Source organism: Mesoplodon bidens, assembly GCF_964165515.1.
Source record: "Mesoplodon bidens genome assembly, chromosome: 11".
NCBI classification, from domain to species: Eukaryota; Metazoa; Chordata; class Mammalia; order Artiodactyla; family Ziphiidae; genus Mesoplodon; species Mesoplodon bidens.
Window position 1 is genome coordinate 9,869,019 of NC_138167.1, and position 23,112 is coordinate 9,892,130.

Here is a 23,112-nt window from a genome sequence, read left to right on the forward strand (position 1 = left end):
ACTCCAGGAAGGTAGCCGCTAGTACTAGGGTTGGACCAGAGCTCCCACGGAACCTGTGTTGCTTCCAGCAGACCTAGAGAGTCACATGTACTGAGCCTGGGTTTTACACATCCTCACCCAGAAACCATGGCAACCAGCAGACACTTACTTCCCTTCCTGTCTTCGCGGCACAGGCCAGCAGGGAGGCCTGTGGGTGGTATGGGGACAACCCATTCATCGGCACCCCCCAATCCAGTTAAATAGCAGCTACTTTTCTTCAGGACACAATGAGAACAATCCTTCTTCTCGACCCTGGGAACCCACGAGCGTGCAGAGGAACAAAGGGGCGGGGGCGTGCAGGCGACCAGCCCTGGGAGGAAAATGAGGGCCGTGATGGGCCAGCACCCTCAGCGTGGGTGCGCGGGGCGGCCCTCCAAGAACAGCCCAAATGTGCAGCCTTGGGCTGCCGATAGTCCACCTGAGCGTCCCAGACAAGAGGAACCCTGCACTCAGAAAACCGCTAACACACCAAGCCCCTCATTTGCAGCCCAGGGCGTGCTGGTGACAACCTTTCACAAATGAGAAGGCGAACGTGAAGTAATATTATTTCGGTGGGGAAACTGAATTCTGCTCCCGTGTCCCAATTTCAGGAGCCATAAGGAAGAACGGCCGATTCTAAAGATTCAGGAAATTAACAGGTCCGTGAGAGCTCTAAGTATGGCTGAGAATGGGACTGGGGGAAAGATGGGAGGTTTCAAATGGTGCTCCTACCTTTTTGTCACTCAGGCCGGAAACCTGGTCCACATACTCTTCTTGGATCATGAAGGCAGCTAAGTTGGCAGTGTAGCTGGCCAGGAAGATGACAGCAAAGAAGGCCCACACCGACACCATGATCTTGGAGGTGGTCCCCTTTGGGTTCTGCACGGGGACGGAGTTGTTAAACACCAGACCCCACAGTAACCAAATAGCTTTGCCGATGGTGAAAGATGGGCCACCCGGCTCTGGCAGGACAAAAAGACAAGGACAGAAGGTTAAGACAGCGTCATGGGTTCTATTTAAACTTACAAGTACTTAGAGCTGGTAAGTTCCTGCTCAGAGCAGGAAACCCGCCAGCAAAGCCCCAGCCCTAAAGCTACCCTTAGGTAGCTTTTTCAGTTGAGAGCTTGTGTCTCTCTTCTCCTGGGACCCACAGGAAGGTGGAGGAGAAAAACCAGAGGCCTGGGGTGTGTGTGGGCTCTTACTCCAACCAGTGATCATGACTCAGCCAGGGCACCGCAGGAGCCAGCTTCCTGCCCTGATGGATGTAAGACCCTTAAGGGCCCATCAAGACTGAGTAACGAAGGCCACCATCTCACTATGGTCACACTTGCATCCTCATTACCATGGTCCCCAAATTCATATTTGTATCTGCCGAGAAAGCATTTCAATTTCAAAGAAGGTCAGCAAGAACCCTGTGGGCTTTTTCTCCCACTAGTCATAGATCTCCTCCAATTTTATTCACGGATGCTGCTTTGAATGCAGTTGATCCTGATTCTTCTGTGGCTTCCAGCTCTTAGCACTCAATGTTTGTTTGTTTGTTTTGCGGTACATGGGCCTCCCACTGTTGTGGTCTCTCCCGTTGCAGAGCACAGGCTCCGGACGCGCAGGCTCAGCGGCCATGGCTCACGGGCCCAGCCGCTCTGCGGCATGTAGGATCTTCCTGGACGGGGGCACGGACCCACATCCCCTGCATTGGCAGGCGGACTCTCAACCTCTGCACCACCAGGGAAGCCCAGCCCTCAATGTTTTGAAGGCAGCCTTGACCTCACTCCAGTGCCAACACCTCCCACCTGGTTCCCTCCAGTAGGGCCTGCCTTCCGTGTAAAAGAATACCAGGCAGCCCAGAGAGTCTGCCAGAGATCCCTGGCTTGGCCACACGTATCTGAGGGTGGAAAGGTAGGCTGTCTTTGTCCTCCACCCAACCTTCACACAGATCATGCAGGGCTTCTGCCCGCATATTTATTGTGACCTCTCTGCTTTCTCTGCTTGGCGATGGTGAAATCTTGCCTGCTGTCTGGGTCTGCATGCAGCCCCTCTGCTGCAGAAATGAACATCTGCCTGCACAGTTTTACAGCACATTAGCACAGGTGTTTCAATGCTATCTGTGATCCTGAGAGCATCTGCTCAGCCACCTAAATCATCAGTGACTACACATGTCGAGCCTAAGATCTAACTGTGCACACACATCTGTGCGAGTGGACCTTATTTCATGGAACAGATGCATAACTGAAAAACTGTTTATAAATCAAAGTTTTGTGCATTGTAAAATGCCCCAAGGAGACTTGATAGTTAAAGCGGCCCCCTGTTGAATTCTTTGGCGAAGTCAAGCATCCTTTGGTTAAGTGAGTAATCGTAAGCCCTGGCTCTGATTTTTGTGTCTGAATTTTTGCCTCTTTGATTTTCTTTGCGGGGTCGGGGAGGGTGAACATGGGGAGTAGTCATGGCTTTTGGATGACCCTTTGGCACAGGCAGGAAGCCCCTGACTATTCCGTATTGTGGAGGCATCCAAGTGTCCACCCAAGAAGGCGCACCCCAAATGAGAAGGTAGGTCTACACCTGGAAATACTTCAGTGCAGGGGTGGCTCATAGCCTGGACTGTGACTTCAACGGAAGCACAAGGGGAGCCTTGACAAAATACTGACATACCATCCCCAGAGATTCTTACTAAATTGGGGTGAGGTGCGGTGGTTAGGTAGAGAACCACTATTCTGAAACATACAATGGTTCAAGTCCTGCTCTGGACTTAGTGAATCAGAATATTAGAATATGAGGTCTATGCATCTTTGTCTTTTAAGTGCCCCATAGGTGATTCTTATGTGTAGCTGGGGTTAAGAATCTTTCCCCTTTGATGTATAATTCCAGGATAGAGCTCACATGGTGGATGGGAGAAGACGCAGAGAAGGCATAATATTTCCTAATCCCGGTGCTCTCAGGAAGTTTTAGAAGAGATATCTATAAGGACCCCTTGGCCCCCTTCAGAAATCTAGTAAACTTTTTGTGAAGTCTCATAAATGCCTCAAACACATGGGTAGCCCTCACATCTCTGGACCTTCCTAGCCAGGAAGATGGACCACCCCCAAGAGTAGCTGTGGGTGAGAATTGTTATCTCCCGGCCATTTAATTTCAAATACCCAACTCCTCTACCTCCTGGCAGAGAGATGTAAGCCGGGGACACATGCTTTGGGGATCTTGTACCTCAGAGGTTATCCTTTGGCTGTGGATAGTTGTTTCAGCCACAACTACCCTGCATGTACCCTGGGGTAACCTGTTCTTTCTTACTCTTGATACATGTGTCTAATCTGCCTTGTTAGCACATCTGATCAGACAGACTGCTCGTAGCCTAAGGTTATCAAAAGAGTTTCCTCTGACATGTTTATGTTACACGTTTCCGCTGCCAGCTTTGATCTCACTTGCTTAGGGGTGGAACTGGGCTTGGGGTCAGGCTTGAGGCAGGGAGGGGACATACAGATTCAAACTAACATCTAAATTGAGGTTTTGTGTGTGTGTGTGTATGTGTGTGTGTGTTTGCTTCTTGTTGTTTATTTGCTTTAATAATGGGAAATGATCAGAAAGTTTTGGAATCTACACAAGTTTTTGTTAAGGGGTTCAGTCACATAGTCTAGAAGATAGGTAATAATAGAAGAAAGATAAAAGTTTTCACATGCATGCTCTACTAAGTTTGGGCTACTTAATAGAATGGCTACATGTGCATAAAACTTAAAAGACTAGAAGTATATATACCAATATATTAACAGATATTATTTCTTGCTGATAAACTTATGGGTGATTATTTTTAGTTTTATCTAATGCATTTGCAAATCTTTCATAAATTCCACAATAGACTTTAAAAGTCAGGCTAAAGCTCCACTCTTTCCAAATGAACAGATGAGTAGAATGTAACAAGGGTATCCGTCACTATTTTTAAGGTCTATTACTTTCATATGAATTAGTCTTCTACTTACTTCTCAGGTTAAAGAACAATGTTAATCCCAATTATCACTGTACATTTAGAAATTAATATTTTCTGAACACCACGGTAAAATGAAAAACCATAGCACACTGATTAGAACCCCTTAATTGGGGTCTTTCTAATGGGTCACCAAGGTGGTGACCTTGAAGACTGAGGGTTAGGGCGGAGGCAGGCAGCAGATGAGGGGCACAGAGGTTCTGAGCTGAGAACTAGAGAAAGGCAGAAAGGCAACGGTTACAGCTGGCCTTACCTCTGCCATCGGCAAGGCACCTGTTGTAACCCACAGGGCTGAAGTACTCGAAGACGAAGACGGCCACGGCGGAGACAAGGAGCAACATCACGAACATCATGACCCACACGTCGGCGCTGAATGGCTCTGGGGAAGCAAAACATCAGCGCTCAGGGTTAATGCAGAGAACAAACGGGTCCTGATTGACTCGCATGTTCATTCACTCGCGCGACTCCTATCTTTGGGGAAACAAGCCACAGGTGTGTGCGTCCCTTCAGAAAGCCACTTAGGGAGGAAGGAGTAAGCTATATCTAAGCCTCTCCATCCCCCTGATGGGCGTATCGAAGCTTGTTTCCTTTCAAACATATGAGAAGGACGGCCTCTTGCCCGTCCTTTTTGAGACTGTACAGATAGTTTCTGCCATGACTGGACCAATATCTGGGTCTTTTGGAAAACAGTGGAACTCGAATAAGTACTAGACATGGATAAGTGAGTCATGTTGGACTGGCTCTTGGTTTCCGCTCCTATCTATATGCCACACCCCACAGCTGGACCTGGAAAAGTTTTCACCAATGCTTTCGAGCCTTGAGGCCAAGTTCATTCTCAACAAACTTGGTTACTCTTTGTGGCTTGAATTGGTTGAGTAATAGTTAGGCACAATGAATAAACTCCCTTGTCCCCTTGTTTCACTTCTCTTAAACTTTCCAGCCTAGATTTGCTTTTTCAACCTGGTTTGACGTGGTATATTTTATTAGACATCATTAGTGTAGGAGAATACATCAATGTTAAAAAAAAAATCCATCCGCATTAAATATCAGTGTCTCCAACACTGGGAATTTAGCAAATGACAAGGGGACATGATAATGAACAAAACAACCTCAGTCTAGTCCCTATTTCCAGGTGACAAGGTAGATGGGACAAGAACAGGCAAGAGAGTAAGGATGTTCTACATATGCTTTCTTGAAGAGGTTTTTTTTTTTTTTTTTTTTTTTTTTTTTTGCGGTACGCAGGCCTCTCACTGCTGTGGCCTCTCCCGTTGTGGAGCACAGGCTCCGGACGCACAGGCTCAGCGGCCATGGCTCACGGGCCCAGCCGCTCCGCGGCATGTGGCATCTTCCCGGACCGGGGCACGAACCCGTGTCCTCTGCATCGGCAGGCGGACTCTCAACCACTGCGCCACCAGGGAAGCCCCTACATATGCTTTCTTTAACTTTTGAAAATCATTTTTGCTGACTCTCTTCCAGTTGATCTAAATCTCTCTGGCTCAGAGGTGTCCAGAAATTGAATACTGAATTCCAGGAGCCCCCTCTCTGGAGGCCTGTAAAAAGGGACAGTCGCTCTTCGGTCCCATAATACAATGCTTCCTCAATTGTGCCTCGAAAGAGTTCTGGCCTTTTTAGCCGTCACATCACACTGTAAATTCAGAACTAAGTGAATTAACACGCTGTTTCCTCCATCTTCCAAATCATTAATAAAGATGAAATTGAAAAGGGAGGGAAATGGGCTGAAAATTAGAAAATATTTCCTTATTTTGGAACCTACTTTACTTTTGAACTCCCAAGGGAATCATAAAAGCCTGGTCGCTTAATTAACTGAAAAGGGACCTTGATATGGCACACACCGACTGTGAAATGCAAAACCTTTCGGTGGCAGCCAGAGATGCGAGGGTGGAAGGTACAACTCAAAGCCTCTGTACGGTGGAATAGAGACCCTCTCCTCCTTGGGTCTGATTGATTGAAATCCTACTCTGATCCCAGTTTGTCCAATATTAGGAAGTAACTGAGTAAAAGCACCGTCTCTATGCTTTCTTTCCCCCCATTAAGCCCAGAGCAACTTTCGGTACACAAAATACAGAAAATATTTGTGTTGGTCTACATAGTTTAAGAAAGTACTTTCACCACGTAGTTTCTACTATCCTTTAATGGCCCTTTCTTTATGGATTATTATATCTATTTTACAGAGCAGTAAACTAAGACTTAAGAGGTCCCAGCCCTTTGTAAGTTCATACTCGGAAGGTGGCAGAGACAGGTTACGAACAGAGGGCCTCTGGAGGCAAACGTCTGGGCTTTACCATTTTATATCACATCTTAGTCTCGGCCCACTGCACTCCTTCCTGATTTTAGGAGTTGAGCTCTGAAATGCCCCCATGTGTACTAACACACAGGCTGCAAGGGCAGCCACATCTGGCCTTTAATCCTGGATCTGCTCCTTACTAGCTGAGAGACGGTTGGAAAATTGCATAACCTAGGATTCAGTTTCCTAAGCCATAAACTGGCTATTATAGTAGTGTCAATGAAGTAATATAATCAAAGTTTGTACAACAATGGCTGAGCCTTCACATAGCAAGTATGCAATAAAAAAAAGTGTTGGTATCCTTTAGAGAGACTGTGACTGGTCCAAGGGCTTTCAGCTTGTTTATGACCAAACCAGCTTCCTATCTCCTAGCCCAGTGGCCTGTTTTCAAGGTGACATTTTATTTTTCAATCCCTTGCTCTCACAGCCCCTGCCAAAAATACGGGGTATGAGCTCACAAAAGACCTCATCTAATTGAAATCTTGGCCTCACCTCACCCAGTCTTATATCATACGGAAGGCTCTGACACATAAGTAATCCTGGAGAGTGAGGTACAGGTTCTATGGGGAAGGATGGGGTCGGTGGGCGGGAGAATCAGAGCAGCTTTATCTGGCAAAGGCTCCAAACATTCACGGGAAAACAGAAAACCTTTTTTTTTTTGGTAGCACTGAGCTCCACTCTTGAAGCTAATTTGAAACAAACAGGTATTTGAATGATATCCAGAATTAGACATTATTAAAGCAGGAAGCAGCTTCAGAAATCAGCTAGTGGAAATGCCTTCTTCTGTTGATGAGGAGACTGGGTCTCAGGATGGAGCAAGTTTGTTCAAGGTCAAATGCAGGAGTGAGACTCAAGTAGGACCCCTGGTTACCGGTCCTGTACTGTTTTCTTACTGGGTACCATGCCTTCCTATTTTTGAGGGTATTCTTCAGTTTTCACATTGGAGAATGATCCATTCTGAGGTCCCCCAATGAAATCCCTGGCTGAGGGAAGCTCCTGAAAAATCAGCTCCTGGCTGAGAGAGCCTGGCCACGAGCTCCTGTACCTGGTTCTCATTCCCTCTACCTGTCCCTGGGTCCATATCCTTCACGCCTGCAAGCCCATCACTCACCTAAGAAGGCAGAAGGTGAGACGGTCCCATTGCTGCGTGACACCATGACACTGATGCCAGTCTCTATGAAGGGCACGGAGAAGTCGACCACCTCCGATCGCTCCTCATTGATGGTCAGCGACCCCACTGCCATGTAGGCCCTCTTCATGACCACCTGGGGAGAAAGACGCAAGGCTCCAGCTAGGGCATCCAGGAAGGCAAGGGGCCACCGTGCAGAAAATATCTGGGGCCCTACAGCGCTTTCCTTTGTATAGTGGGAACAGTACATTTCATTTATAGCCTTCCCTCGGTATCTGCGGGGGATTGGTTCCTGGACCCGCCGTGGATACCAACACCTGAGGACACTTAAGTCCCAAAGTCAGCCCTCCTTATCCGCGGATTCCACCAACTGAAGACTGTAGACACAGTACAGGATCCGCGGTTGGCTGAATCCACAGACGCAAAACCCACAACAGCTAAGGAGGGCCGACCATACATTTACTGAGAAAAATCTGCTCATAAATGGCCCACATAGTTCAAACCCATGTTGTTCAAGGGTCAGCTGTACTATTTTATATTTTCTAAAATTTATAAAATGAGCGTTTTAAAAATATTAAGTAAGTGAAACATGGAAATGGCCCTGAATTCCTGACACTTACCTCTCCAATCATACCGTTCCAGGTTCCATTGATTTTCTTCCCATGCTTGCCATTGGTAACCAGATAAAGGTCATAGGTGAACTTCACAGATTTAGAAATTTTCTTAAGGATGTCAATACAGAACCCCTTGCAGCATTTTTTGATGTAACCTGGCTCCTCATCTGTTTTATTTCTAACCAGGTAAAGAAACAAAAAACAAAAACAAGGCTTTTATACAAGAGGCACAATATTACCCTTGCCAACCACAAAGCAGGCCCTCCTTCACAGCTCAGCACAATTTATGTCAGGCCCGGATGAGGACATAAATCAGACCACAGAACTGCAATAATCTCATTACCTCATCATATTGGACCATGTTTTCTCATACTTTTAAATGCTCCTTTGAAGTATAATATATATCAGGAAAGTGCACATATCCTAAGGGTTCAGCTGGATGAATTTTCATACACTGAACCCACCCATTTAACCGGAACCCAAATTCAGATACGGAAGAGTTACCAGCACCTTAGAGGCCTCTTGTTCTCCCTTCCAGGCCCTTCCCACCCTCACCAAAAAGAACCATTATCCTGACTTCTATCAGCACAGATTAATTGTATCTATTTCCAAAAATGTTTCTAAAGACATGCTGGCCTCAGAAAACATCTTTCAACACCCATGTAAACTTAAATCTCCACGAACTTGAGGTCCTGGTCACTGAGACCACGCAAGGCCCCAGAAACGATCACATAGTTAGCAGTTAATTCTCCCGGGTCATGATCCGGACAGAACCAGATGCCAGACCACAGGGCTGCCAGAAACTCCACGGCTCAACAGTAACGAGATTCAGACATGGTGCCCAATTCATTCTGTGCCTCGGATCCCAGCCGGGTGCTGACAGCTGGGGCAAACCTGACTTTCCCAGGCCACGTACTCAGAGATGATGCGCTTCTGGCAGGGCACCGTGTTTCTCATGCAGGTTCCACTCAGAGGGTCCACGCTTTCCACAATGACGAACGGGGCCTCCTCCAGCGTTACGATGCTCAGATGGTCATCCTCCTGCTCTTCCGTCTCCGGACACATCCGGGGCCACACGTAGTACTTCATCTGCAGGGACTTGTCTTTCCACTTCCCCACCTGCACAGGGATAAACAAGGACTCAGAAACCACCGGCGGAGACAGAGCTGCTTCTCCTGGCTCCCCCGGGAAGCTGTTAAACGAAGTCCAGAGATGCAGGCATCGTCCAGAATAGAGACGAAACCTCCTTAGACCACATGCTCAGGATGAGACTTACTGTGTCCGAATCTAAGAAAGGTAGGCTCTTCATCTACTCACCCACTTACCAAACATGGGCCCGGCACTCTGCTAAACCTCGTGGCTTAAAGAAGCATCTTTTTGCCCTTTGTCAAGTTCACACTGAGTGAAGGAGTCAGAAATGTAAGCAAATGTTTACAGCACCGTGTGATAAGTGCTCAGACTGAAGCCTGTCCCAGTGCTGGGAGGAGGCCAGGGCCTCCTGCCTTGAGTGTCTATTGGTGTTTTCTCCTCAGCTGTAACAGGGAGCAGGACGGTGAGAGCAGCAAATAGCTTTGGAAAGGTCAACAGAGCGACGGGAGCAAGTGAGCCAGAACGATGTGCTTTGGCTTGTGCCAGAGGCCTAGTGGGAAGCCACGAGGAGGACTGGGTGGATCTGAATTGGAATAAAAAAGGGTGAGTCAGGATGAAAGAATAGAGCACAGGTTGGCTGGGGAAGGGACTGTGGTCGAGGGGGTGATGGACGTCACAGGTCAGCGTGGATACGCACCTGCTGGGCTGGGTGGGCGCCCCAGGCGGGGATCATATGGGTCTCTCTGTGAGCTGCCACACATGGCCCCGTGGGCTGTGTGCCTCCACTTCACGGACTCCAGGGTGAAAGGCGGGTGCCCCTGGCATCATGCACATGGTGGCCCTGCTGCTAGTCATCAGGAGAAATGTGTGGGTTCCATTCTTTTCTAAAAGAGCCATTCGTTCTGTTTATATAATAGAATCTGCACGCCTTGTTGGTAGGTTCTTGTTCTCACTCTGTCATTGAGTTTATTGAAGAAAGAGGGAACGCCTTTTAACTTTCTACAACCAAACATCTTCAGTTATCACCAGGAATTAGAGATGGCAAGTTCCTGCATGTTCTTTCCTCTATGCAGCAAAACAAATTAGTAGCACAGGTGAGGCACCAGGACTACGAAACGACTTAATTGATGAGCTACGAAAACCAACAAGGAGCAACAAATGGGCAGTCTGTCGTAAGTTTTCAAGCAAGTGGCTTAGATTTCCGTATTAATACAAAACCAAAATTCACTCCTTTGCTACTGCTTTTGTCTACACCTAAGTTTCTACCTAGTGTCTCCCTTGGTGTGGCTTATACCTCCCTCTAAGCTGTCTGGTAGGCATTGCCTACTTTCATGCCCAAATTAGGCCTGTACAGCCACCGCCTTTGTTCTCGCACGTCACTGGAACACGGGCAGTGGCTCAGTGGCCTGGGCTCTTTTGTTTGGCATTAACCCTGAAGCTAGTTTTCTTCCAAGTGTGTAGCCATATGTCACTTCTGTGTTCAGAATTATGCACTGAAGCAAACATTTGCTTCCCTTTACATGTATGGTCTCTTCTGTACTGTTGGTCCTGATTTTGGTACAAGTCTATTTTTCTTCATATTACTAAGACTACTCATTTCTAAAACAAAAATGTCCAAATAGCTTCCCAGCCATGTGGAGATCTTTTTTTTTTTTTTTTTTTTTTTTTTTTTTGCGGTACGTGGGCCTCTCACTGCTGTGGCCTCTCCCGTTGCAGAGCACAGGCTCCGGACGTGCAGTCTCAGAGGCCATGGCTCAAGGGCCTAGCCGCTCCACGGCATGTGGGATCTTCCCGGACCGGGGCATGAACCCGTGTCCCCTTCATCAGCAGGTGGACTCTCAACCACTGCACCACCAGGGAAGCCCCCATGTGGAGATCTTAATGTCTTCTGTCTGTGATTTGGGGGAGGTGGGGCTTGGGGAAGGGAAGACCCAGCCGTGGGAGCCCATGACATTGGGTCATGTCCATCTCCAAGCGGCCCTAGTCACCCCAGTGGCCAAACTGATATTTTCTGCATGTTCCATTATGTGAAAAGGATTGGGAAGCCCTAAGGTACCTATTTTTATTTTTTTCACTGCTATCATGTTCCCCCAGTAGTCTCTCTGAGATTTTTCCTTTTATCCAAATGTAAGCTCTGCCATCTTTACTGATACTAGCTTAGCCCAGTCGTCCAGCAGCCCATCTTGGGATTACTGCAGGCAACTTCAAACTTCACATAAGGTTTCCCCTAGAGTCCACTGTGGACACTGCTGCCAGATGGCCCTTCTTAAAACATCATTTCATCATATAATTTCTATCAAAAATTTCAACAACTTCCCACCACCCTCAGGACTGTGTCCAAACTTCTCACCTAGATGGTCAAGACTTGTGCATTGAGCCTAATCTACCTTGATACAGTTAACTTCACTATTTTGAAACATGCATCCTTTATTAAAGTCGGAAAAGGAAGTTGTCGGTTTTGGAAGTTAACATAGGTTAATCAGGGACAGGTTTCAACAAGCTGGCTGTATTTTCTTTTCTGATAGTCTCACTCTAACTGTGAAACAAAAATGCTGCAGACATAGCATGTTGGCAAAGTTTTTTCATGAAACTTGTGAACAAGAGGGAATATAATATAGATCCTTGTATACTTGATGGATTTGAAAGGAGTCTAAAATCCATATCCAAAAAAAAAAAAAAAGATTGTTTAACGAATTAATGCCAACACAGAAAAAGGTCTCTAGTGACATGTCGGGGACTCTGTTTTTAGAAGTGGCCTGTGTAGTGTTTCAGAAAACAAAACAGAAGTCATGCTCACCAAACTGCAGATAACACAAACTAGAAAGGATCGAAGATATACTGCAATGCAGAATCAAGGTTGGAAGCCATATGAATTCACTGGAATAATGGACTGAATGAAATGGAATAAAATTCAACAGTATTTATACTTAATGTCTAGCATTTAGATTTTTTAAAAGCAACTGCACAATATGGAAAAGGAGATATTTCAAGGAACAGCAGTCTACACAAGCTATTGCAATGACAAATGGTATATTTACAAACTTACGGCGTCCAGCTCACTGAGGGAGGGGAGGGTATGGATGATCCCACCCTGCTCTGTGTTCATCATACCACAGCTGGAAAGCTTGGCTCTGATCCTATAATCCTATGATCAACTGAGTTTTATTTACTATCTCATCCTCATTTCCCCAGCAATACTCTGTTCATGAGGTCTCCTCCAGCACTCTTTCTTAACTTCCTGTCAAGATAGCTGGGTCACATCCTTGCTTCACTTCGACGTAATGCAACCAACATCAACTGCACATCAGTTCTGTGCCAGGCGCTGGGCTGTGTGCTAGAGAAAACAATACCAGGCAACATTTACTAAGGGCTTAGTATGTGCTAAGCACCAAACACATCCAGGAATCTCATGCATCGTTGGAGTGAGCTTGTGAGATGCAGGCTGTTATTTAATGTCTCATTGTGCAGGTGTGAACAGAGGGGTCTGATGACTTGCTCATGGTCTCAAGGTTAAGTGAGCACAGTGTCTCGGATCTGAAGCTGACCAGTCTGGCTCCAGAGCTTGGGCTCCCACCCACCATCCTGCATTGCTTCTCAGATAATAATGAAGGAGTAAGACACGGTCCCTGTCCTCCAAGGACAGTCCCCTGGGGAAAGACACTGTCTATTGACAGTAATATCAAGTCAGGCTTTGGTAATTACCCTAATAAAAGGTCTAAAAAATGACTCAGATTCAGAGTAGAAGTGACTATTTCTGAAAGGGTCCGGGAAAAGCTTGACTGGGACCCTTTTTGAAGCTGGGCCTTGTAGCTCAGTAGGTGAAGAGTGGTTTATCTGCTGAGGCAACAGCAACATTGCAGAGTCCTGCAGCTGCTCCATGGAAGGACCAAGGATGGTCCTTCACGTGTGGAGAGAACTGGTCTAGCTTAGTTCTCTTCCTTAGAGACCCCCGCCCCTCCAGCCAGAAGATCTCTGTTACTCTTGACAGCCAGCTAGATCGTATAAATCTGTTCCCAACTCCTTGTTCGATGGCTTCAGGTTGGTAGCTTGAAACTGGTCGTGGGCACCGTGAAATCAGGGCTGCCCCTGCCCACCCCTGCCTCCAGCAGTTAAACATTTACCAGGTCACCACTGCCCAGAATAACCAAACCATTCACTATTTCATGTTCTTTACTACCTTATTGAGTGACTTTTTTGATGTCTTGTTTCCTAAACGAAATTCTTTTTTTTTGATTCATTTTTTATCCTTTTAATATATGTGGGATAGTAAGTTGTTTTTTTTTTTTTTTTTTTTTTTTTTGCCTCACCCCAAGGCATGTGGGATCTTAGTTCCCCGACCAGGGATCGAACCCACGCCCCCTGAATTGGGACCACAGAATCTTAACCCCTGGACCGCCAGGGAAGTCCTTCCTAAACTAAATTCTGAATGTGTCTCTAAGTATTTCTGTGACTGCAGACAAATATCTATAATTCTCTGAGCCTCAGTTTCCACATCTGTAAAATAGGGAGTGATTGCTAGGTGTCTTCTACATAATTTCATGATCTTTAGGACACAGGCTCCCTACTACATTTCCATCTGATGAGAGCCCAGTAAAAAGATGTTCTTAGTGGTTATTTCCTAAAGGGAGGGAAGTATCTGATCTGATTTTACAAAGGATTAGCTTGTCTTAAAGTCTTGATTCTTTTTTTCTTTGTTTCTTCAAGGATGATTACAGTGAGAAAGAAAGTTAACAAATTCCTTCAGGACTGAAAGGAGAAACAGGTTTGAAAAAAACTCAACACAACTCTGCTATGAATATCAGATTGGCAATGCCACTACATGGTGCTTATGTTAAAAAATGTGTTTAGTTACCACAAATTAATTACTTCAACTTCTTGTGAAGCAAGACAGTTAGAAATAAGTAAACAACTAAAATTAAATAAAATAGGGGCTATTTATGTGGAAGAACAAGGTATATTTCAAGCAATTCTGCTTTTAAGGGGGAAAAAGTATGGTGAAAGTATTAAAAATGGGAAAGTTTGTAAAAGTAAATAGAGAAAGAGAAGCCTGAGATTCTGAAAGGAAAAATCTTGAATTCTTTTCTAGGGCGTCTGAACTGGCGTTAGTATATCATATTGGATATGCAGATAGGAGGAAATGAGGTTAACAGGAAATATTTCAGAAAAAATTCAGTGAGAAAAAGTGAATGAAAAATTTATAGTCGAGCGTAAAACACGTTCAGGAGAAAGAAAAAAACCTTAAGAAAAAATGAAGAAAATGTCTGTAAAGCACTCTGAATTCCTCAGAGGAAAGCACTAAACAAACATCTCCAGAAGCACATTTAACAACAACATCTGTCTGTAAAAATGCAGTTCCCTGCCACACTAAGATTTCAGAAGATCTCTTGAGACCTGAACTCATCTTTCTCAAGAAAAAAAAAAATCTCTGATTAGTTTTCTCAGGAAAACATGGAGTCATTTTGAGGGTTTCTGGTTGCTTCTCTCTGTACAAGGTGAACACCTGTTCAGCTGGGGATTTCTCCTCAGAAGGAAGTCTACCTCACAAACCTGCAGCGTGTTACTCCATAAGCTTTCCCTTAGGAAAATTCTAGAACCAATCTGTGGTGATGGGAGATGTCAAAGTCTTCCTTGTGTTAACAGATTTCCTCCACCGCCGGCAGTGAAGCTGGCACCCAACAGCACGCTGGGGCACACAGGGGTGGCACTCCTTCTGGAAGCCCCCGAATCTGTCCCCTTGGTGAGCATGTCCTTGGGGAGAAGGAGAGGAGTCCAGGCAGGGCATGGCTTCTGTGAAGGCCACCGTAGTCCTTGCCCAGAGAGCAGAGGGCATCGTTCTCCCCGGGCAGCCTCTCTCATCTGCAGGCAAAGTCATCTCTCAAGATGCTGGCATGAAAGCCCTTAATAGAGCCTCTTTAGGCATCAAAGGTTATTTTCCCCAAGTCAAAGCATTGTTGTTTCTTGCTGGAGATGACATCCGGATCTAATACTAAATGCTTGCTGCTTATTTGACGCCTTCGTCTGACTGTTAGAATGCAAAATTGAAAACTACATGTAATTTCCCTGAGCAAGCTGAAGGGGCCAGCAGTCTCTGCCAGGCAGCCCGGATCTGCACCCCATCCCGTCCCAAAGAGGTGTCAAGCAGGCAGCTGTCATGTGTGGGGCATGCCCTGGAGCAGGCCTGAGACTCCTAATAGAACAGAAATCTGAGGAGAGCAGGGCACTCCTATTTCTCCTCCCCCAAAGCTACACATCTTAGCTCTGAGGATTTTCAAAGGTTAAGTGTCTGATAAACTTCATTTTGTTCAGTCTTTATTTTTCTGCATCCATCCCTCCCCTCCATTCCTCATAAGCAAGTAAATATTCTGGTGTATGACCATCCATTCTCTAGATTCATACAAAATACATCTGTGAGTATGTATGTATGTATGAATGTGTTTTTCCAAAGTCAGATGTGTATGTGTGAGTATGTATGTATGTATGTATGACACCAGGCCATAGTATGCATGTCTCTGCAAACGTGCTTTTCCCACTTAGTGGGCTTCCTTCCAACTCAATAGATGGCAGACTTGAGTCCTTTTAATAGCTGCATAGTACTTCCTAATGATGAATGCATCCTCATTTATTCAGTCATATCCCTATTGATAAACACTTAGGATGTTCCCCCCCAATTTAACAAAAACACATACTATTGAATACATATCTTGGTATTTCCAAAGCATCAATTACCAATAATAAAAAAGTAGAATGAAAGGACATTTGTGTTTTCAAATGTGCTTGATGTTGCCAGACTACTTTACCAAAGGTTTAGAGTGACTGAAAGTCCCATCAGCAAAGCACAAGAATGTGCCTTGCTCACATTCTCACCAGCACTAGGTTGTTACCCCTATTAAGCGTTCGCCAATCTGAAGAATAAAAAATGGTATCTAATTGCTCTAATTTTCATCTCCTTGACTCGTGGTAAACCAGAGCACCCTTGCACGTCTGTTAGCCATTTTGATTTCTTTTACCCTCCAGTCACACCCTTCACCCATTTTCTGTTGAGTTGTTGGTCTTTCCTATCTACTTGTAGGGAGTTCCTGGTATAGTATGATAGTAACCCTTTATCTGTCAGATGTGCTTGAAACATTTTTCTACTCTAAGATTTGTCTTCTGACTGCTTTTGGTATTTTTTTATGCACAAGATTTTACTTTTATGTCTTTCTGTCAAAGTAAAATATGTCTCTTTTTATACAGAACGCTGGATTTCCCACCCTTACTTTAAAAAAAAGATCTATCCCACTCTCATAGCATTCCTTGTTTTAATGTTTGGCAGTGTTAGTTACAATACTCATTTAAATGTAGAGCTAGGAATAAACACTAGAAAAACTAAGGTTAGGCAATGAAATGTGTGTGTTATAAACCTTGACAATGGAAAATGAAAGAGCATGTACTAAGAGTCAGGGAATGGGAAGAAGTATAAAAGTACTAAATTTGTTTTAGGTGTGTCTCTAGAGTATAGCATGTGGTTGGCTTTTGCTTTGTAAACCAACCTGAAAGTCTTTTTGTCTTAATACCTAAATTTTGCTCATTTATATTAATTGATGTGATGTACTTGGCTTTGTCTCTGTAATACTTTGGTCTTTACTATTATTTATTTATTTATTTATTTATTTATTTATTTATTTATTTAATTTTTTTTTTTTTTTTGTGGTACGCGGGCATCTCACTGTCGTGGCCTCTCCCGTTGCGGAGCACAGGCTCTGGACACACAGGCTCAACGGCCATGGCTCACGGGTCCAGCTGCTCTGCAGCATGTGGGATCTTCCCGGACCGGGGCACGAACTCGTGTCCCCTGCATCAGCAGGCGGACTCTCAACCACTGCGCCACCAGGGAAGCCCTATTTATTTATTTTTAAGGATAGTTGATTTACAATATTGTGTCCATTTTCAAGTGTACAGCTAAGTAACTAAGTTGGTTTTTCCTAGATTATATTCCATTATAGGTTATTGCAAGACGTTGAATATAATTCCCTGTGCTATACAGTAAATCCTTGTTGCTTATCTATTTTATGTAGAGTAGTCTGTATCTGTTAATCCCATATCCCTTATCTGTCCCTTCCTCCCTCCCTCTCCCCTTTGGTAACCCTACATTTGTTTTCTATGTCTTCTCGCAGTGTTCTTTGTTCTCACTTTTTGCACGGAGCTTTGTCTATACTATGTGTGGTCGACGTGCAGCTTCGTTTTCTGGGCTGCACAGTCTTCTCTCCATCAGCCCCTCCCACGTTTCTCAAGTACTCTGCATCCTTCGTAGCCCTCCTCAGGCCTCAGCAACACCATGATGCTGTGCTTGTCCACCCCCAGCCAGAGAAGAAGCTCTGTTTGATCTTCCGTAATCATTTTGTGGGTCAACTGCTCCCTTGGGCTATTACATTAAAACCTCTGTCTCTGTCGCTGAATGTGTCTTTAAGCACTCGAGGGCAGAGACTGCATTATTTACCTCTTTCTGTCCCTGTACTGGCTTGAAACAAGTGTGTTCTCGGTAAATTATTGACTGATGGGTCACTGGGGGACAAATACTTCATACCCTCAGAAAGCCTCCAGTGCTAGATATCGGTCCAGGGCTCTTCCACGGAAAGGCTGTAGTAGGTAAGGGTTGCCTCACATACTGCCTCTCTCAATTCTGCCTCTAGATTATAGAGTGCCCTGGGTGGACTCAATTCCACGTGGATGGCTGTACGTACAACAGCACATCTGCTGCGCTCCGTCCCCTAATCACGTGCACACTCAGTGATGTCTAGATTTGGAAAGCTAGTGCTTTGAAAAATATGTTAGAAAATAATTTCCATATTCAAATTTGATCCGTGCTGCCTTGACCCTTTACTGCCTTGACATGTACTAAGCTGGGGACCGGTGGCCCTGGGCACACACGCCGAAGGGAGACCCTTCCAGCCACTCTTGCCTGGCACCTGTGTGGGTCTCCCAGCGGCACTGAGATGTCAGTTGTCATCTCAGGCCTCATCTGCTATCCCTGGCTGATCCCTGCCCCTCCGAGAGAGCCCGGGGCTCCCTGGGGGTTGTGCAGACCCACTGCTGCCACTGCCCATCGCCCCCTGTGTGGTCCCTGTTCTCCACGGGTCCTCCCTCCATCTCTTCTGCTCTGGAGAGTGAAGGAATGGAGAAGTGGAGAGCGGGGGTAGAATCTGGGGCCGGGAATGGAAGGTGCTGATTCCCTCGGCACCAGAGAACAGCTGTGATCATCTCAGATAACACCACGAGCAGAGATGCGATAACATTAGAGTAACTGTGTGTATTCTGGGTCAGGCCCTGTGCCAGGCACTTCACACACAGTGATGGCATTCATTGTCACTAGCTCCCAAATAGGCGGGTACTGCGATGCCCACAGTAGAGGCAGAGAAACTGAGGCTCGATGAGGGTCCAGGACGTCATCCCTGATCTGTCTGACTCTGGAAGCCCGTGTTTCTTGCACTGTGCCATGTGGCCAAGAGCATATTTCTGGCCTCTTGACTCCTTCCCTGCCGTGATCCGGGAGAAGAGGGTCTGCTTCAGCTCCACAGCCCCCCTCCAGTCACCTACGCCTCCCAGAAGCTGGGACTCATGGTTGTGTCTGAAGACTTTACAGCAAGTGTCAACTGGAGTCCGTGGCGGGTGGGGGGCACAGGCAGGATGGTGGCAGTAGGAGGCAGGGCACAGACAAGCTGTGTGACCTTTGGTGAGTTCTTTCACCTCTGGGCCTGGCACGCAGTAGTGTTACGCAAGCAGCATCTGCTATTTTTTCTCCTCCTTCCTCCCCTCCTGCTGTTACTGTTACTCCTACTACCAACAACAGCAACTCCTAGGCATGCCTACCTTCCTCCCAGAACCAACTCCAACTTCTCAAACTCTTAACTCGATCTGCTTCAAAATGTCAGACGAAACTCCATGCCATTCTTCCGGTTACATGCAATATTTTCATTCAGGCGCAAATAAAAACAGAGATCACGAGAGTAAAACTGCTACAACCCTTCAAGATTTACCAAAGGCCTTGAACCCAACAAATGCCACCGAGCCAGGTGATCCTCTCCCATAAACCCCTCCCTGGGGCAAGGTGGATAGTTTAGAAAGCGTAGTAATTCTTTTAGGTCAGAGCATATTATAAACAGTTTGCTCAATGGGCTCAACGAAGCTGAAAGATTCAACATGTTTTCCTGAAGTATCTGATGCCTTCCTGGCCCGAGGGTTTGAAACCTCCCAAGCCAACTCCTCATCCTTGGACAGCAACCCTCGGAGTCCATTCTGGGACGCAGAGGGGCTCAGTTACTGAGAGCAGAGCCCCATCCACCTTGTCCTCGATCCACTTTTTTCCAAAAAAGGCCCTCTTCTTGAACATCAAGACTGAGTCCTGGACCATCTCCTCTGGGACATGTGGGACCAGGCAGAGACCTCTGGAACTAAACAGCACCAAGTCATGTCCCACCTCCTCTGAGTCAACTTCCTCCTGTATCATGGGGCTCTAGACATGTGTGCAACATGCCCAAGGCTTAGGTTGCTCCAGAACCCAGCTCAGCAGGGCTGGGATGCTGACTGACTGACTTGACTGGTGGATGCGGGTGGTGTTACAACCTGCTTCGGGGGACTGGGCTACAGGCTTCAGTCACGGACATCGCTCCTCATCAAGTTCCCTTGTCATTGCTACCTTTATCCTCTGATTGCAAACTGGAAGGATAGGGCACGAGTGCACAATGCCTGAAGGTTCTGAATGTGACTTCCTGGATTTGAGCCCTGGCTTGGCAAGGTCTTCACGGGTGTTTACATATGTATGCATGCATGCACGTATGTACATGTGCATTCATACATTCACTCACTCCACGACTTCATTCTCATTTGTCATCTTAGTTAAATGCAGGGCTTTGAGTCAGAAAGGCCTAAACTGAGTCCTGGCTTTGGTTGTGTGTGACTCTGCAGGGGCTACCTAAGCTTTTAAGTTCTGGGTTGTGGATAACTGCTATTTTGTCTACCAACCAGCCATCCTCTGCCTGACCCCCTCACTCACTCTCTCTCCCACCCCTTTTGCTTAGCTCAGTCTCTCCTTTTGTGAACTGCCCCTTCCTCGATTCCAACCACATGGTCCTCTGAGAATGGCCATGTTATTAAGTCTCCCAGTCCATCCTCTGACCCAGCTACAGCTGAGGGGCGGTCACCTGACTGGTTGGGTCAAATCCTTGGGATTTTTGGCCTTAGGAACAAAGACTGTTAAGTCAGCCTTTCCCCAGTAGCACAAGCTATCATATGTGAAAATCAGAAGCTCTTTCCACCATCTTTCCGTGCCGCCATAGTGGTGCCCATGATGTCCTGGCTGATGCTCTCAAGAGGATCAACAATGCCGGAAGGAGAGGCAAATGACAGGTTCTTATTAGGCCATGCTCCAAAGTCATTGTCAGGTGTCTAACTGTGACGATGAAGCATGGTTACATTGGCGAATTTGAAATCATCAATGATCACAGGGCGGGGAAAATCGTTGTGAACGTCACAGGCAGGCCAAAGAAGTGTGGAGTGTCCAACTCTAGATTTGATGTGCAACTCAAAGATCTAGAAAAATGGCAGAATAAACTGCTCCCATCCCATCAGTTTGGTTTCATTGTACTGATAACCTCATCTGGCATCATGGACCATGAAGAAGCAAGATGAAAACACACAGGAAGGAAAATCCTTGGATTCTTTTTCTAGGGATGTAATACATACGTGCAAATAAAATGCCTCAGAGGAAAAAAAAAAAACCTGGAAGCTGTGGGCCACCATGTTTCACACCCTAGGGGAAAACTGGCCAATGGAGAGAGAAGAATGAAGCCAGTGGCCAGAGGAAAGCATATACCAGTGAGAGAGTGAGCAAGATGCCTGAGAGCATCAGTGTTCTGGAGGCTCAGCCACATTCCCATCGTGGGTTCTGGTGAGACAATCCAGTATCCTTGTAGTATATCTGCCTTTTGCTTAAGTTCATTCAAGTTGGATATTTATTCTTTATCATCAAAACAGTCCTCGTAATGCACTGTTTATCTCATCTATAAATGGCAATAGATAATAACTATAACTATCTTCATGAGGTTTTGATGAAAATTAAATGAAATAATGTACCTAAAATGCTTTTGCAAAATGCCCGGAACTTGGTGAGCACTGAGTAAATGATGCTGGTCGTGGTTGGCGTTTATCACCAACTTACTGTGAACATCTCAGAGGCCAGGAGGTAGGTTGTGTCACCAGTAACAGGCAGATCCCACTGCCATTCCTAAATAAGCACCCCCTGCATGGGATCAAGGAGAAGCAGGAGGCCTCCCCTCAAGTTCTCAGGTTCTGGGGTGTAGGCAGGGCCAATCAGCAGAGTTCCTGTTGTCAAGTCCCACAGTGACTTGTGGCTGCATCCCCTTCCGGCCCCCAGGCCTTGGGGAGGTGGGGAGGGGTTACTTGGACAATCACAGGGTCTGCACTTGCAGCCAGTCTCACTTGGCAGGTCCAAAGTATACCAAAGTACCTTCTGCCCACTGGCCCGCATGCTAAACTCTGCTGCCAGGTCCCGTTATTTCCATTCCCTCCGTCTCCTTTTCTACTCTCCATGGTCCCCTTCCACAGATCCTTTTCCAGGATTAAGAGCTTATAACCAGAATGTTCTTATAAGATCCCTATATAGAGGTTTCAAAAGCCAAGCAAGTGGTAGGGACAACATCTGAATCCAGACATTCTAATACCAGAGTCTTCACTTTTTGCCACTCCTCTATGTTGCCTCAACTATTGGATAAGACACATAAGAACCGTATCAGGCACGTAGTAATAATGTTCAGTAAATGGTACTGATCCAGAATAGCCCACCCGCCCTGTTCTCCTTAGGGAGCCCATGTGCCTCGGGCCCGCCATAGCCATCAGATGTCCTAGAGGCCCAGAGCAGCAGCAGGACAAAAGACACTAAGTGGAAGCAGTGCCACCGTCCCGAAAGCACCAACTCGTTGTGCGAGACCTCTGGAAGCCAGAGGTGATTATACTGTTCTTCAAATAATGCTTTACCGAACCGTTCCCAGCTTGCTCTGCCCTTGGCCTCCTGATGAGTTTCATTACATCGTCCATCATGATCTTTCACTTAATTTTTTTAAATTTATTATTTATTTATTTATTTTTGGCTGCGTTGGGTCTTCGTTGCTGTGCACGGGCTTTCTCTTGTTGCAGAGAGCGGGGGCTACTCCTCGTTGTGGTGCACGGGCTTCTCATTGCGGTGGCTTCTCCTGCTGCAGAGCATGGGCTCTAGGCACGTGGGCTTCAGTAGTTGTGTTGTGTGGGCTCAGAAGTTGTGGCTCGGGGGCTCTAGAGGGCAGGCTCGGTAATTGTGGCACACGGGCTTAGTTGCTTCGCGGCATGGGGGATCTTCCCAGACCAGGGCTCGAACCCGTGTCCCCTGCATTGGCAGGTGGATTCTTAACCACTGCGCCACCAGGGAAGTCCCCTCTCTGAATTTTAAATGTATTTAATATTTAAAGACAAGGTTATTTGAAAATATGCAAGAATCTACGCATAAATCGTACATACATAAGGCTAGCACCTGTATCAAGTACATCTCAGGACACTAAGAAAAATGATGCAAATGTTGCACACTGAGTGAACCCACCAAACAAGCAAAATCGGGTTCTCGTGCAAATCTTCAGGAGCTAGAAAAAATGCCCAGGACTGAAGCAAGACCTTATCAGGTGAGGTTGTGGAGAGCTGTTTTCAGCACTGCGGTTGCTCATACATGAGAGCCAAAAGGAAAGTAATGGAAGGGATTCTGGAAAAGGAACATATTGCATAAGTGTAACGACAATGTTTCCCAGGCCACAAATCTGAATGTAAACGCTGATGATTACGAATGTGCTTTCAGGGACAATGAAGCAGCAGAGTTGAGAGCGTGATCATCCAGGAAATCCAAGGCATAAGGTTGTGAATATATATGAAAAGAAACAAGGCATAAACATTGATAAGGCACATAAAAATAACT

The 23,112-nt window shown here is 46.1% G+C and overlaps 1 protein-coding gene and 1 pseudogene across 2 annotated transcripts in view; one reads left to right on the forward strand and one right to left on the reverse strand.

The window, feature by feature from the left end:
* GRIN2B (glutamate ionotropic receptor NMDA type subunit 2B) overlaps nucleotides 1-23,112 on the reverse strand; it is a gene marked incomplete at both ends in the record, with an annotated part of 306,665 nt that overhangs the window by 41,044 nt on the left and 242,509 nt on the right. The window contains 5 exons of the mRNA XM_081248303.1: nucleotides 751-980; nucleotides 4,239-4,364; nucleotides 7,402-7,555; nucleotides 8,040-8,211; nucleotides 8,950-9,152. Coding sequence (XP_081104429.1) covers nucleotides 751-980; nucleotides 4,239-4,364; nucleotides 7,402-7,555; nucleotides 8,040-8,211; nucleotides 8,950-9,152 — 885 coding nt within the window. The remainder of the gene's footprint in view (nucleotides 1-750; nucleotides 981-4,238; nucleotides 4,365-7,401; nucleotides 7,556-8,039; nucleotides 8,212-8,949; nucleotides 9,153-23,112) is intronic.
* LOC308625152 (small ribosomal subunit protein uS8-like) lies at nucleotides 19,841-20,866 on the forward strand (annotated as a pseudogene). Its single transcript has 2 exons — nucleotides 19,841-19,931; nucleotides 20,375-20,866. The product of its transcript is annotated as a small ribosomal subunit protein uS8-like (transcript).